Below are 14,038 nucleotides of genomic sequence, written 5' to 3'. Positions count from 1 at the left end.
TACATGATTAAGACAAATTATTTAATGAATTTATTACAGTCTAAACATAAATAGAGCGCCCAACTCTTTTTATCAACTTCGAACTTAATTTATTCAATCATAAGATAACTTGTATTTATGTCTTCTGTGAATCCATATGATGATCACATAAATACATATAATATGATTAAACGGACCTTATTCAAAATGTTTATACAATTGAAAATATCTCAAATATTTTATTAATTAGAAAATAAATAAATTAATATACTTTAAAGAGCATATAATCCCAATAAATTTACCCATGTTTATAATAATTAAAAAAATCCCTATAAACAGTTTAAATCAACTATATTATGATGGACTCTTCAGACTTGCCCAACCAAACTTTATAATGATGTAGCTTAGACGTATGGTCTTAAAATGAATTGGATTTATTTTTAAATATTCTAAAAAAAATATTTCTCAGTAATGCTCACAATAATTAACCTTTCTCATAACCCCAATGAAATAATATTATTCGTAAAATATTTTCACAATCATCACATATTTGATTAATAATCTCCAAATAAAGATGGAATAGCATGCGATCATGATTTTCTTAAATTTAATTTATACTTTAAAAAAAATCCTAATAATGAACTTTCCATCTAAATGTAATACAAAAAATTTTCTCCTTTCATTGTCAAATTCTCTCTCTAATCTTTGATTTATTTGATTCTTCAATATTTGACATTATTTGAATATTGGAAGTGAAAGACTTAAAATTTTGGTTTATCAACATAGGATTAGCAGTCAGTGTTGAGCTAAGTTTTTGTTATATACTGAATCAATAGTTAGAATTATTTTAATTTTTTTTTATTTTCTCTAATAACTATTGATTTAGTGGTTAGCAAAAACTCAATTCAATGCTGAATTCTTATCCGTCAATATATTGAGACACTTATAACAACAAGTAAACAACAATTATGTTTTTAATACAAATGAAAACTTCAAACAACAATGCAAGAGTGATTGGTTGCAATTCAATATTAGGGTTAAAATTATAAATACAAGTAAATGGTGTTATAGAAAGAGCATGGAGAATTGGAGAGTGCCAATAGGCAATAGCTCCACTCAAATTTTAATGAGCACGACTATTGGCACCCCTCCAAATACATTTTAAAATCCCTTTAATTGTTTTATAATTTTAACCTTTTATTACATTACAAAATATGACAATTTATAATTAAACCCCTACTCAAAAGTTAAATAACTTTTTTTTATTAAAAAAATTTAATATTTTAGAAATTAAAAAGTTGTTTTTTCTTCTAATTTTCGGGTGAGAAATTTACCGTCGGTGGCTACAATAGAGAGAAGAAATCCATTGTTTTTTTTTTAATAGAAGAATCCCCATTGTTGAAATGTGGTTTAATAATAAAAATAATTAAAAATTAAAAATATAATTTACACCAATAAATTTCTGATTAAGCGTATTTTTTTCATTAATGGAGGAATTAAAAGAAATTTATAATTTTTAAAATATTTTCATAATAAACAGAAGGGGTGCTAATAGTCCCACCCAATTTTAATTCACGAGTTCGATAAATGAGTTGTTAATATTGATAATCTATTTGGAAGTCAATTGGGCCAACGAAGGCTGCGGACTCTGTAACCCAAAGGTGAGCCCACTGCATTAATTAAACACCATTAAGCGACACCGTTTCCATGAAATCGTCGCTTGTTTTCTTACTGGCAAAAATCCACCAGAATAATCACACTCGATTAGAGAGCACCTGAGAATCAAAGTTGAATCAAAGCGAACCATCAAATCGAAGATGTTCCTGCGCGTGATCGGACGGCCATTGATGGCCAAGGTGAAACAAACGACTGGGATCACGGGACTGGATGTAGTCCCCAACGCGAGGGAAGTTCTGATCAATCTTTACAACAAAACGCTAAAGGAGATCCAAGCCGTTCCTCCGGACGAAGGGTACCGCAAGGCCGTCGAAAGCTTCACACGGCAACGTTTGAAGGTCTGTCAAGAGGAAGAGGACTGGGAACAGATCGAGAAACGACTCGGTTGTGGCCAGGTCGAGGAGCTCATCGAGGAGGCTCAGGATGAGCTCACGCTCATCGGGAAAATGATCGGTCCGTACATTCAATTCTATGTGGATTATTATTATTATTATTATTTAATATATTACAATGTGAATATTTTAGCTCGTATTGAATTAAAAAATCGATTTTGAAGATGGGTTTAGGGGAAATTTAACAATTTTTTTGGGGGTTCAAATAGGTTTTGGGTTATTTTGTAAGAAATGTAATGTAATTTTTCGGTACAGTGTACACTGGAGAACAGTGTAATTTGAGCAACGAATTTATTTTTATTTTTTGATAGGAGCAACGAAGAATTTGGTCTTGAAAATCTTAGTAAACATTTTAGACACTTGTGCATGAACATTGTAGGCATAGCCTGCCTTCCCACTCATGTTGGTTTGGCTGATATTGTCAATATATTCTTGGTTGTTGTGCTTATGGTATTGAGGAAGAATTGAGCTCATGTTAGCTTATTTTAGTCTTTTTGAGCCTAATCCGAGCTTCCATTGGATGTTAGCTAACGTCGATTGGTGTTGACATGATTGTAAGATGTTCGTTTGAGTTTTACAGTTTTTAATGTTGGATTTGAGTCGGTCGACAGTGTAAAAACTAAGAAAGTCTTTACCTCTTTGTTGAACTTATCAACATTTCGTCCCAATGATTCTGTAAGTTTTTTTTTTTAAAATCAAGCACTGCAAATGGTTCAGGTGTTCAATTTGACTATACTTAAGTGAATACGATACTTTCTGTTAGAAAAGTCTCTCACTTTCTTTACATTTGTCACGATAGAAAGCTGCGGGAATAAATTTCCGCATTTGACTTGGTTGCTTCAACATCAGAGATCTTAGTACTCCCATTTTTAAGCATGGGGCTAGTGTCTTCTATTGCCTTTTAGTTCTTATCAAGTGACTCATCCAAATAGAACTAATCAGGGATATACCACATTATTTTAAATGCTTACCCCGAGCACTTATCAGTTAGCTCTGCCTGTATGCTGGAATGATAATGTTTTGTATCATTTTATGCATAAAAGAGATCATATTTCCTTAGTAGTGACGTGTTTGAAATTGCTATGCTAAATTGCAGAGTGGGATCCTTGGGGTGTTCCTGATGACTACGAATGTGAAGTTATTGAGAATGATGCTCCGGTTCCCAAGCATGTTCCCCTGCATCGACCTGGACCTCTGCCTGAGGAATTCCATAAGACGCTGGAAGCTGTTACCAAAAAGGATCTTACTGCAGTCACCTCTAGTGAGTCACAATCACGGCTGAAGGAGTAGTATGCTGCTCCTGTCTGGAAGAATGTTGAGTTTCATAGTCAAAGCTGTCTCTTTGCCTGCATATTTTCTCTTGTTCTTGCTCTTTATCTTGTATCTTGCCTGTTTCCTTAGATTGCATAGAGTTTTGATTTATGAGACAAAAGGCTTGAACCATTGGGTTAATAATATATGAACAGGTGTTACAAGAACATTGCTATTTTTCCAATTTTCATTTGTGCCTTCCCTGCAGAAATGTTGATAGCAAATAAGGGAAGTACGGGGCATCATTATCATTTGCCTTCTGAAAGCTAATATGTGGGTAGATAAGAAGTTTCTTCTTGTTTATGCTTGACTAATAAAACCTTCATGTACCCAGAAACTTCAAAACAGTTCTCAGATGTTATTATCACATCACTTTTTGTTCAATGCAGAATCAAAAGTAAGGTAAAAAATTTTTGGAACTTGGCGGAAAGCAGATTCATAGCTTAGGAAAAAGTCAAAACTAGTCTGGTTGAGCTTAATATCATGGAAGGTGTGTTTGCCAGCTTAGGAGGAATCCTCGAACTTGTCTACTATAATACTACGCAAAAAATTGTTGGAGTGATTTTATCATACGGTTTTGTCATTGACTTCCAAAATTTTGATTGGTGCAGTCAATTTAATCGAATTTTCCTGGATGTTGAGTCCGTATTTCGTTGCAATTCACACATACAACTTCTCATTGCGACTATCTTGGAAATGTGGTCGTGCCCATTTTCATCGTGTATATTTCTTGCATAATCATGTAAATTTTCTAGAAGCATCCTTCACGAATATGAAATGAAACGAAACGAAAAAGAAACAAATGATTTAAATCTAACGATTCTTAACTTGTCAGTTTATACCAAAGAAACGAATTAAACTTTATCGGCATTGGTATGATTCCCGTCCAACTGAAGAACAAAAAGATAAAGAAATAACAACACACTGACACCCTTATTTATAAATTATTACTATTTTGTTTAACAGTAAATAAACACTAATATAGACAAGATAAAATTAAGAAATTAAATTCAAAATTTTAAAAATTTCGAAAGTACTAAAACTCATGGTGTTTTTTTTTTAATTACATAAGATTAATATTTAGATTACAATTCATATTATATAAAATTATTATTGATCTAATTATAATCAAGACAATTATTAAAATTAATCTTATATTAGATTTTATATAACACTATCCAAATTTTTAAACACCCCGTGCTTTACTAAAAGAAAACAAAAAAAAAAGACAAACGGAAGCTATTAGGAAGCTTACTTTCCCAGGGATAAAACAGTAAAATCAACAATATGTATATAAATTTTTATAAATAAAGATAATAATAATTGGGACGATAATCTGGTAATCGAGCTTGTTTATTTAAGATTAGGAGGAGGGTCAAGTCAATATTATATCTTTCTCACCGGAAGTTCATAGACTCTCACTCGCAAGTTGTTCTCTTTCTTTCTGGACTCTTCGATTAGCCAACTGTAGTCTCTAATGGCAACCGATCTGGAGAAGAAAGCCAAAGAGGCGTTCATCGACGACTACTTCGAGCTCGCCTACGATCTCTACTCGCAAGCCATTGAGATTAGCCCTAATAGCGCTGAGCTCTTCGCCGACCGCGCTCAAGCCAGCATCAAACTCCAAAATTTCACTGGTACTTGTAGTTTAATTTCTATTTTCCGAAGCATGTTTTGGTGTAAAATTGTTTCCTACTTTGTTAATTTTTATGTGCAGAGGCTGTTGCGGATGCGAACCGAGCAATTGAGTTGGAGCCTTCAATGTCTAAAGCCTATTGGCGTAAAGCGTGGGTGACTTATATTTCGTTTCTTTGTAATTTGTAATGCAGTAGATATATAATTTAGCGAAAAGCATGTCTAGAACTGTTCAATTTTTGTTTAAAATATGCATTTTTTTTAATATAAGTTAATCCAAATTATATTCAGTTATGTTTAGGTGTAGCAATTGACTGATATTATAGCACTATCTGCGAGAAACTGAGAAATTTTGAATTACTCTGGTAACGTGAGGACATCATTCCATGAATAGCCAGCCAATATTATGGGCATAAGTTGATTGCCTATCTTCGAATGTGACAAGTTAAATTTCAGGATCACATAAGATATGTTGTTGGGGGGGGGGGGGGGGGGGTTTTGGGAAAGGAATATTTTTGATGGGCTAAGTGTAGATGTTTTGGTTTTTGTGAAACACCTTAATCTACATCTACCTTAACCAAATTCATTGTTTAATGGTATAATTTTGTTTGTTCTGTATGTTTTCAAATGCCCCTGTTGCTTATTTATTGATGTGCGTGGACTTGAGTATGTTATGCTTGTTATGTAATTTCTTACAGAGGAATCTTGCCGATTGAATTTCCTTCGCCCATTGATTTTTCTCTGCTGTTTCTATTTACAGCACCGCTTGCATGAAGCTTGAAGAATATGAAACGGCTAAGGTGGCACTAGAAAAAGGTGCTTCTCTAGCTCCAGGAGATTCGAGATTTACCAACTTAATCAAAGAATGTGAGGAGCGCATAGCAGGTATGCATTTGACTTCTATTTGGTGATCTCATTCTCTTTTTATTTTTTATGTGAAGTTGTTGGCCTTCTGATGTAAAATGCTGTATATCTCTGTTGGAACTATGAGCTTCTGAGGAGAGTTGGAAATAAAAATATATGCCTTAACATCCGTTCACTTGATATTTTTAGTGAAGGATTTTGCCTTTTCATTTCAGAGGAAACTGGTGAGTTACAAAAGCAGCCTTTGGAAACAGGCCCAACAAATGTTGTGTCAACTAACAACGTCCAGCCTGCGACGAACATTTCCTCAACTGAGGATGTTGAGACAGTGATGGATGTTTCCAATGAGGCTGCGATGGCTGCACCAGCCAGACCAAAATACAGGTTCCAAATATTAATGCATGTTCTGACTATGTTAGATTTACAACATGCCTGTTTTGTTATGCATTGACCATAGCATATAGCAGCTACTAAGCACACCATAAAATGATTATGCTTCTACCCCAGTAGATTTCATTGTTAATCTGGTGAGAGACTTCATGCAGGCATGAATTTTACCAGAAGCCTGAGGAAGTAGTTGTTACTGTGTTTGCAAAGGGCATACCTGCCAAAAATGTTACAGTTGACTTTGGGGAACAAATAGTATGATGCACATCCTTTCTTTGTTCCTTTTGCTTTTCTGATTCACAATTGTCACTAGTTCTAGGCACTAAAAGATAAGACGAGAAAAATGCTAACTTTTAATTTATTGCTTTACCAGCTAAGTGTTAGTATTGATGTTCCTGGTGAAGAGGCATATCATTTTCAACCTCGCTTATTTGGAAAGGTATACATGGCTTATATTCTTCTTGTCTAAATAGTTGGTTGTGACAATAATGCAAGTTTTTGTACTCTGGGAATGTTGGAGGATTAGGAAAATATTTTCAAGACCAATCTATTGATTACCTTGTGTTGGGAAAACAAACTGTTGATCCTTTTCTTTTTTCTTTTTTTGCTTCAAATTTATTCCACTCGTTTCTAGTCCTGATTTTACCTTTTGGTGCTTGGTATTCTGCAAACAGATAATACCTGCCAAATGCAGATATGAAGTCCTCTCAACCAAAGTTGAAATCCGCCTTGCTAAAGCTGAACCAATACAATGGTCGTCTCTTGAATTCAGCAAGGGAGCTGTAGTTCCTCAAAGGGTTAATACACCATCCGGTATGTTGATCTTTTTGTAGTATTAAGCTGCTCTCAGACCTCAACTAGATAGATGTTAAGGTTTTCTTTTGTTTTAGTCACATTTTTCTACCCCTTAACACATATATGGATGCATGCATGTATGGACACGCGCGCCAACATGCCCATGCATACTGCTAGGTTTATTTGCGTGCTTCCTAATAACATTACTTTCTAAAAGAACTTGAAGGCTGTGTAGTAGGGTTTCTTCATGTGAATTCATATAGGGATCTAAAAGTTAAACTAACAGCCCGCTACCAGAAGTTAGAATGAGCACTTGTTGAAAAATTATTCCTGTTGTCTCGTTGAATTTTAAATATTGGATTCCCACTGAGCCTCTGATATTTATCGGTTCATGTGATTTGAATTTCCTTTGATTGTTGTATATTTCTACTTTGCTTAATGTACTTAATCGTTGGTAGTTTTGGTTGATTGATTCATATTGAACTTTGAAGGGGCTTGTTACCTAGGAACTGTGTCTTGGTTGTTGTACTGGATTGTCTTGGTTGTCATGCAGTCTTAATGATGAGATGCTTTTTAAGCCATACAGGATATCTGTGCTTGATTTTGGAAAAGAATTGCTATTTGTGATGCTTTATATACTAGTCTGGTTCAGGGTTATGAGACAGCGGACCTAGGATTTTTTTTTTAGTTTGGATGCACTAATTAAATGGCCTGGTCTTGGGATGAGCTGTTACTGATAAGTGATTGGATGAAAATGTATGTGATGGCTTGTGCGTTGCTTCTTCTGAATCAATTGAGTCACATCGGCATTCTTCATTTCTCCCCTGTTTGATAAGTTTAATAATTGCAACTAAATTTACAGTTTCTGGATCACCAAGACCCACCTACCCTTCCTCAAAACCGACAAGAGTAGATTGGGACAAGCTTGAAGCTCAAGTGAAGAAGGAGGTGGGCCTCAAATTATGTTGCTTTTAAATTGGCGTTTATATTTATGCGAGAACTTTTCTTGCTGACTTATGTTCCTGTCAAGGCTTGACCATTCATCTGTCTTTCAGGAAAAAGAAGAAAAGCTAGATGGTGATGCAGCATTGAACAAATTTTTCCAGGAGATTTATGCTGATGCAGATGAGGACACAAGACGAGCCATGAAAAAGTCTTTCGTAAGACTTCTAACTTAAGATGTTTGTTAATTCTGACCCATAATATGTAACATACCAAATTCAATTTCTTTCAAAGGATTCGCGGACGATTTCCTGCTATATTTGCCTGTATGCTGCATACTAATGTTTGTGGTCTTATTTTACAGGTCGAGTCAAACGGGACGGTGCTCTCCACAAATTGGAAAGAAGTTGGTTCAAAGAAGGTGGAAGGAAGTCCACCTGATGGCATGGAAATGAAGAAATGGGAATACTAAACTCTCCTTCTCTCCTTTAATTGGAGAAATTGTAATTTAGACTTTTTGAGTTTTGGTCTCTGAAACTTTTCATTTTCATCTCTTCTTCAGGATCTTAAGTATTCTTTGTTGCTCGTTTGTGCTTGAGTGTCTAAGCTTTAGTGCTTAAATACATTCTCTTTTCTGTCTCGAATGTTCAATGTGCTTTAATTGTGCTCGAAGCTGGTCCTGAATTTTCTTTGCTGAATATCGCTACTCTAATGAAAATGCAGTTCTTAGGTTCTGGGTTTTGTTGAAATCTTTCATTTGGTCATTGCTGGTTCATATCTGCATACCTCCGACTCCGAGCAGTTAACTCATGACTTGAAATGGGGCAACGCGTCACCCTCTTAACCAATTATTGTAGTTGCGTAATAACTGAAGCAAAAAATCTATAGCTTCTGCTCATGTTTATGATGAAGTACAGGTAACAGTCGAAATGTTGAATTTCACTTGAAATTCTAAATATTCTCAAGAGCCGAGGAATTGGCGGCCCCCCCCTGCAACTCTCAATCAACCCCTTTTAAATACACTCATTAAAACATTAATTAAATTCTATTTGCTGCTTATAACACTCGTTCTAATTTCACGTAGTCCTTGGACCCTTCTTTCTCAGTAACTTTCGTATAAGAGAGAGAAAAAAGAACAAAAGAAATATCTTTTTCATATAAGCAAAGGCTGATAGCTGTTTAATCCTTTTTTTTTTTTACCACTTTGAATGTGATAATTCTAGATACTTCTGTACAAAAACAAAAATCAATAATAAACTCAAGAGAACATATCATTATACGAAAATAAGAAAGCAAGCCTCCCATAAGGTGGGCTCAAGGAATAGATTAGAGTCTATAGAGATGAATTGTTAATTTAATTAAGGTTAAAAATATAAATTCAAGGTACAGGGGTTTTACAAGAACTTTTGAAGGGTACTGATAGCTCCACCTCAATTCTTGAAAAAGCCTGTTTTAAAATGTTGTAAAATTGGTTTAAAGTTTTCTTTATAAACAGAGTTTATTACTGAAACACTATACTAAAACTAGGACTTGACCCAATCACCCTGAACATAATTCATAAAAGTTCCAATGTCTTGCAAACTACAAAAAGAAAAGTTTCGAAAAGCAAATACTAAATAAATAAAAAAAGTGCCAACCGGGAAAAAAAAATACTAAAACTACTGTGAAATGATTGTTTTGGTGATAATTTTTTGGGTCCTAAGAGTTTTGATATGAACAGAAATTATTAATCCATATTTTATTTTATTAGATTATCACTAACTTATTAAAAACGACGCTGTTTGGGGACAATATAAATTTACAAGACGATCTAACTTCCACTTGATTTCGAGCCCTCCTCTCAATTCTTCGTTTCAAATTCAATCTACTCTTCGCAGGTATGTCTCTCTGTTCTTGCTTAGTAATTGACGCTATAATCTGTTTGGTTGTAGAGAATTCTCAGGAAAACAAAAGAAAATGGACGAACTTTCGTTTATTTACCTCATTTTTTTTTAATTTAAAAAAATTCTCCCAATGAACTCCCTCAGCTTAGCACTCTTACTAGCTATATTATTAGTGGTTTCTGATTCTCAGATCCTAAGCAATTACCATAAGTTGTAAATTACCTAAAATAGATACGAACGGAGCTTTTATTTTTTTTAAAAAAAAATATGATAGTACACACAGATTTCTTTTTTCTTTTTTTTTTCTCTGTGTATTTCTCGACTTGCGGCGTGATCACTCAAAATTTGATTTGAATTAATTGAATAGGAAAAAGAAAATGCAGTTCTTTGGAGGGTCAGAGATCAGTCCATCACCGCCGGTGCCAACGGCGTCCGGTAACAATGCGCACATGATGTACGTGTTCAATAGGAATGGCGTTTGTTTGCTTTACAGGGAATGGAATCGCCTTCTTCACACTCTCAACGCTCAACAAGACCACAAGCTCATGTTTGGTCTTCTCTTCTCCCTCAAGTCCTTGACTGCCAAAATGGATCCCACTAAGTATATGCTTCATTTTCATTTTCACATTTATCAATTTCAATATGAAGTTTCGAGAGCCAAAGTGTATTGGTTCATAGCAGGCTTAGTTTTGAAATTCGATTTGGAATTTGAATTGGATGGTTTTGGAGGTCTTTGTTTTGAAAAATTAGAGATTGAATACTTAGTTCTGCTAAATTTTTATTTTCGGAATACGAAGAAATATTTTGTTAGAATTGTAGAGCTATGATTGCTGAAAGTTGGTTTTATTGTGCTCAAGGGACTTGGTTCAGATGAAACGAACAACATTGTGAATTTACTATCTATTCCTCATGATGCACAAACGAATGCAATTTTCATGATAGTATATGTTGTTTGGATATTCTTTTGTTCATCAATTCATGATATTTTGCTTCTGAAGGTATAATTTCACTTCTAGATTGATAGAATGGTGTTTTGTTGAGGTTCGTTAGATGATTCCCATGTATGTTGTAACTCATGGGGGTTCTTATTGATGTCTTTTGGAGTGAATTATGATAAATCTTGGTAAACAGTTGACTTAGCTGATGAATTCTCTAAGAGGTGAACAATAGGTTTGGGAATTAAGAGACTTCTGCATTTTAATTATACAAGATTTGAGATCAAGTCTTGGCTATCAACTTTTATGTAATGTTTATATGGTTTCATTGCAGTAATCATTTGATTATTTTATTTGTGCAGTGCAGAGAAAGGAAACTTGGGGGTGCCCCAATTATCAGGCCAAGGTTGTTCATTTCACAGTTTTCGTACTAATACATACAAACTTAGTTTCATGGAAAGTCCATCTGGAATCAAGGTTAGTCGGAATGTGTAGAGTATTTATCATTATACCATAGAGACATGCTTAGTTGTTGATTTGAAAGAAAGCTTCCATTGATATGTTTGTTGTTTTTCAACTGAAATATCTCAGTTATGATTCACCTATACACTAAATATTAAGTTGCATTTTGAGGCTTGAAATTAGTTAGAGATAGAGGGCGTATCAGATGTTAATTTTTCAGTTGGCTTAAAATTGATAAATGGTGAATGTTTTTAAAGGTGTGTTGCAATAGGCACCAATTTTCTCGAACCCAAGACCAAGTGGAATGATACAATCAGTGCCACTCCAACTGATCCATAGAGAAGACTGGTCCGTTGATTAGAGGAAGCATTCGCAAGATCACTGGCGTTAGCAACCTGCTAGCAGATAACAGTTATTTGATATAAGATCCCTTGTACTGGCTTATGCACATATCACAATCTGTTATACGTTTCATAATATTCTCTTTCAAACAAGCAATGCTTCTCTTTGACTCTTGGCTAAACTTCATCCTGTATCAAATAGCATAGGGACCATGACCACAATAATAATTATCATGTTTAAACAAACTTCAAACTTCTGACAGACTAAAAACCTGAACAGATCAATATTTTCTTTGAAATCAGCGAGGCATCCAAATTAGGTATCAGACTTGACTGTGAAATTTTGCAATTATTGATCATTCTTTGACTTCTAGAATTTCAATGGAGGAATTGATATGAGAACCTTGGTAGCCAAACAATCCATTAATATGATTGAGATGATAATTGCTAGGATACTAATGCTTAGGTGGTTCAGTGGAATTTCCTTGATCTTGGGCATGCTTTGCCTAGTACTTCTGGAATTGTTGATTTAGCTTGTAAGTTTCACATCCTGGGGTTTTAACAATCAAGGAGATGATTCCTATATTTACTCTATTTAGTGAAGCTTCTTCTTTTTATATTGTCTAGAAGAAGAAATTGTGTGCACTTTTATAGATGGGGGAATCACTTACATGGAAATGATATTCGTTTCAAATGAACAAGCTGTCCTCACACAACATCGAAAAGAGCGTATATTTGTTGATTTAGGCAGTGATTTTATTCTTCAATTTATTGTTGTGGTTTGGTTAGTAGATCTGATTGAAGAGTTTGACCACGTATGGATTTAGTTAGTTTGCATGGCCGATTTTATTAGAATATTATCATAGATTGCCAATTGACAATGTAGTGGTGCCACGGATAACACCTTACTGTCATATACTTTTGTCACATTATTTTCTTGAATTTGCACCCTTTTTACCTCCTTCCTGAACTTGTTCAACAAGAAAAATGTTATATTACTGTTTGCCGCATGCTACAAGTAGACATTTTCATTCCACATGCTTTCCTTTTGTGTAGATTATCTTGGTCACTCATCCCAGGACTGGTGATCTACGTGAGTCCCTAAAGTACATATACAACTTGTATGTTGAATATGTTGTCAAGAATCCATTATATGCTCCAGGAACTCCTATCAGGTAACTAGTAGCATTGATTTAAATTGACAATGACTGGTGTCTACCTGGTTCTTTTCTTTTTGCATCATGGATCTATCATCTTGATCAATGTTGCATGTATGAATATTATTGAGCACAAGTAGGTGGTCTATACCGTCAACATGAATAATTACAAAGATAAGCAAACCTACATAAACAAATGCGTGCCCACACCCACATACTCATGGATACTATATTGAATGCGATGCATAGGACAGAGTGCTGCTAATAACAACTTAGGCTTTCACGGTTTATTCATCAGTAAGAATTAATAGCCATTGCAGCTGGACATCTAACTCATGTTCTTGTTGGTAGCAGATTAATTCACTCTATATTCAGACATGCTTTAAGAACAAGTAATGCAGTTTATTAATTCTTATAACTTCCAGGCTTTCAATAGAGGACTGATATGCTTGTAATTGTTGTGCAGGAGTGAGCTATTTAATACATCACTTGATCAGTATGTAAGAACAATTGCATAGATGTTCAAGGTAGTGTTCTTTCTCAAATAACTATTTCATACTGTTAATGCTAGGGTTCATCAGCAAGACTTTTCTCATTTATGGCATAAATGTGGCATTTTCTGGCAGTCTATACTCATTCTTGGCCACAAAAGTACAATCTCTTCAGATGGAGGCTTGTTCATCTTCCTCCTTAGCAGGCATCCAGCTCCAATTAAGAATGTCTTGTGCAGATACGTTCTGTTAATCAGTGAACTTTGTGCACATTACTTTTGGTAGGGCTTTGTTAGAAAGAAATGATCTTCGTGTTAGTGGCTTTGATCAATTACATGCTTGCATCTTTTTAAAAGTACGCACTTCCATTTGTGGTGATTTTGTGTGCATTGCAACTAATCTGTTCCGGTGATGAACTTTGGTGCCTCGAAAGTGCCCTGAAATAGTACTGAAAGTGGGAATGACCTGGAATCATTTCATTGATGTGTAATTCCGTAAAATTTCCATTTGAGTTGGACTAATCTTTCTCTGCGTTGGAATGTAGCATGCAATTTGCTTAAATTGTAATTGTGAAAGCACAGAAGTAGGCCTCAATTGACCGCCTGCGCAACCTGGGGCTCCCATAGCTAAAATAACAGTAGGGTTTGCTCCAAGTACATCCAACATGATGCAAATTTAATTTAACAAATCACTTTCCATTTAAAAAGCCGGCCACCCCTTATTATTATTATTATTTTAAATAGGTACTGCTATCAACCAGCCTATAATTAAAAGATTGATGATATAG

At 34.7% G+C, this 14,038-nt stretch overlaps 3 protein-coding genes across 3 annotated transcripts; all 3 read left to right on the top strand.

The window, feature by feature from the left end:
- The first annotated feature begins 1,705 nt into the window (after window positions 1–1,705).
- Window positions 1,706–3,526, top strand: LOC102623795 (probable NADH dehydrogenase [ubiquinone] 1 alpha subcomplex subunit 5, mitochondrial). Its single transcript, XM_006490552.4, has 2 exons — window positions 1,706–2,109; window positions 3,145–3,526. The coding sequence occupies exons 1-2, from the start codon at window positions 1,797–1,799 to the stop codon at window positions 3,336–3,338; spliced, it is 507 nt and encodes a 168-aa protein (XP_006490615.2). The 5' UTR covers window positions 1,706–1,796; the 3' UTR covers window positions 3,339–3,526.
- A 1,159-nt stretch (window positions 3,527–4,685) lies between these two features.
- LOC102623505 (protein SGT1 homolog B) lies at window positions 4,686–8,723 on the top strand. The gene is made up of 10 exons (XM_006490551.4): window positions 4,686–4,996; window positions 5,077–5,146; window positions 5,755–5,879; window positions 6,074–6,242; window positions 6,404–6,500; window positions 6,619–6,684; window positions 6,920–7,058; window positions 7,903–7,988; window positions 8,096–8,200; window positions 8,347–8,723. The coding sequence occupies exons 1-10, from the start codon at window positions 4,837–4,839 to the stop codon at window positions 8,452–8,454; spliced, it is 1,125 nt and encodes a 374-aa protein (XP_006490614.2). The 5' UTR covers window positions 4,686–4,836; the 3' UTR covers window positions 8,455–8,723.
- Window positions 8,724–9,552: 829 nt separating this feature from the next.
- On the top strand, window positions 9,553–13,772 carry LOC102623215 (uncharacterized). The gene is made up of 6 exons (XM_006490550.4): window positions 9,553–9,859; window positions 10,233–10,466; window positions 11,163–11,277; window positions 12,660–12,778; window positions 13,227–13,287; window positions 13,387–13,772. Exons 2-5 carry the CDS (start codon window positions 10,243–10,245, stop codon window positions 13,276–13,278), a joined length of 510 nt encoding a protein of 169 aa, XP_006490613.1. The 5' UTR covers window positions 9,553–9,859; window positions 10,233–10,242; the 3' UTR covers window positions 13,279–13,287; window positions 13,387–13,772.
- The last annotated feature ends 266 nt before the right edge of the window (window positions 13,773–14,038 follow it).

The sequence above is a fragment of the Citrus sinensis genome, chromosome 9 (assembly GCF_022201045.2).
Source record: "Citrus sinensis cultivar Valencia sweet orange chromosome 9, DVS_A1.0, whole genome shotgun sequence".
NCBI classification, from domain to species: domain Eukaryota; kingdom Viridiplantae; phylum Streptophyta; class Magnoliopsida; order Sapindales; family Rutaceae; genus Citrus; species Citrus sinensis.
Note: the sequence above shows the minus strand (reverse complement) of the source record. Positions and strands in the feature narration are given on the sequence as shown.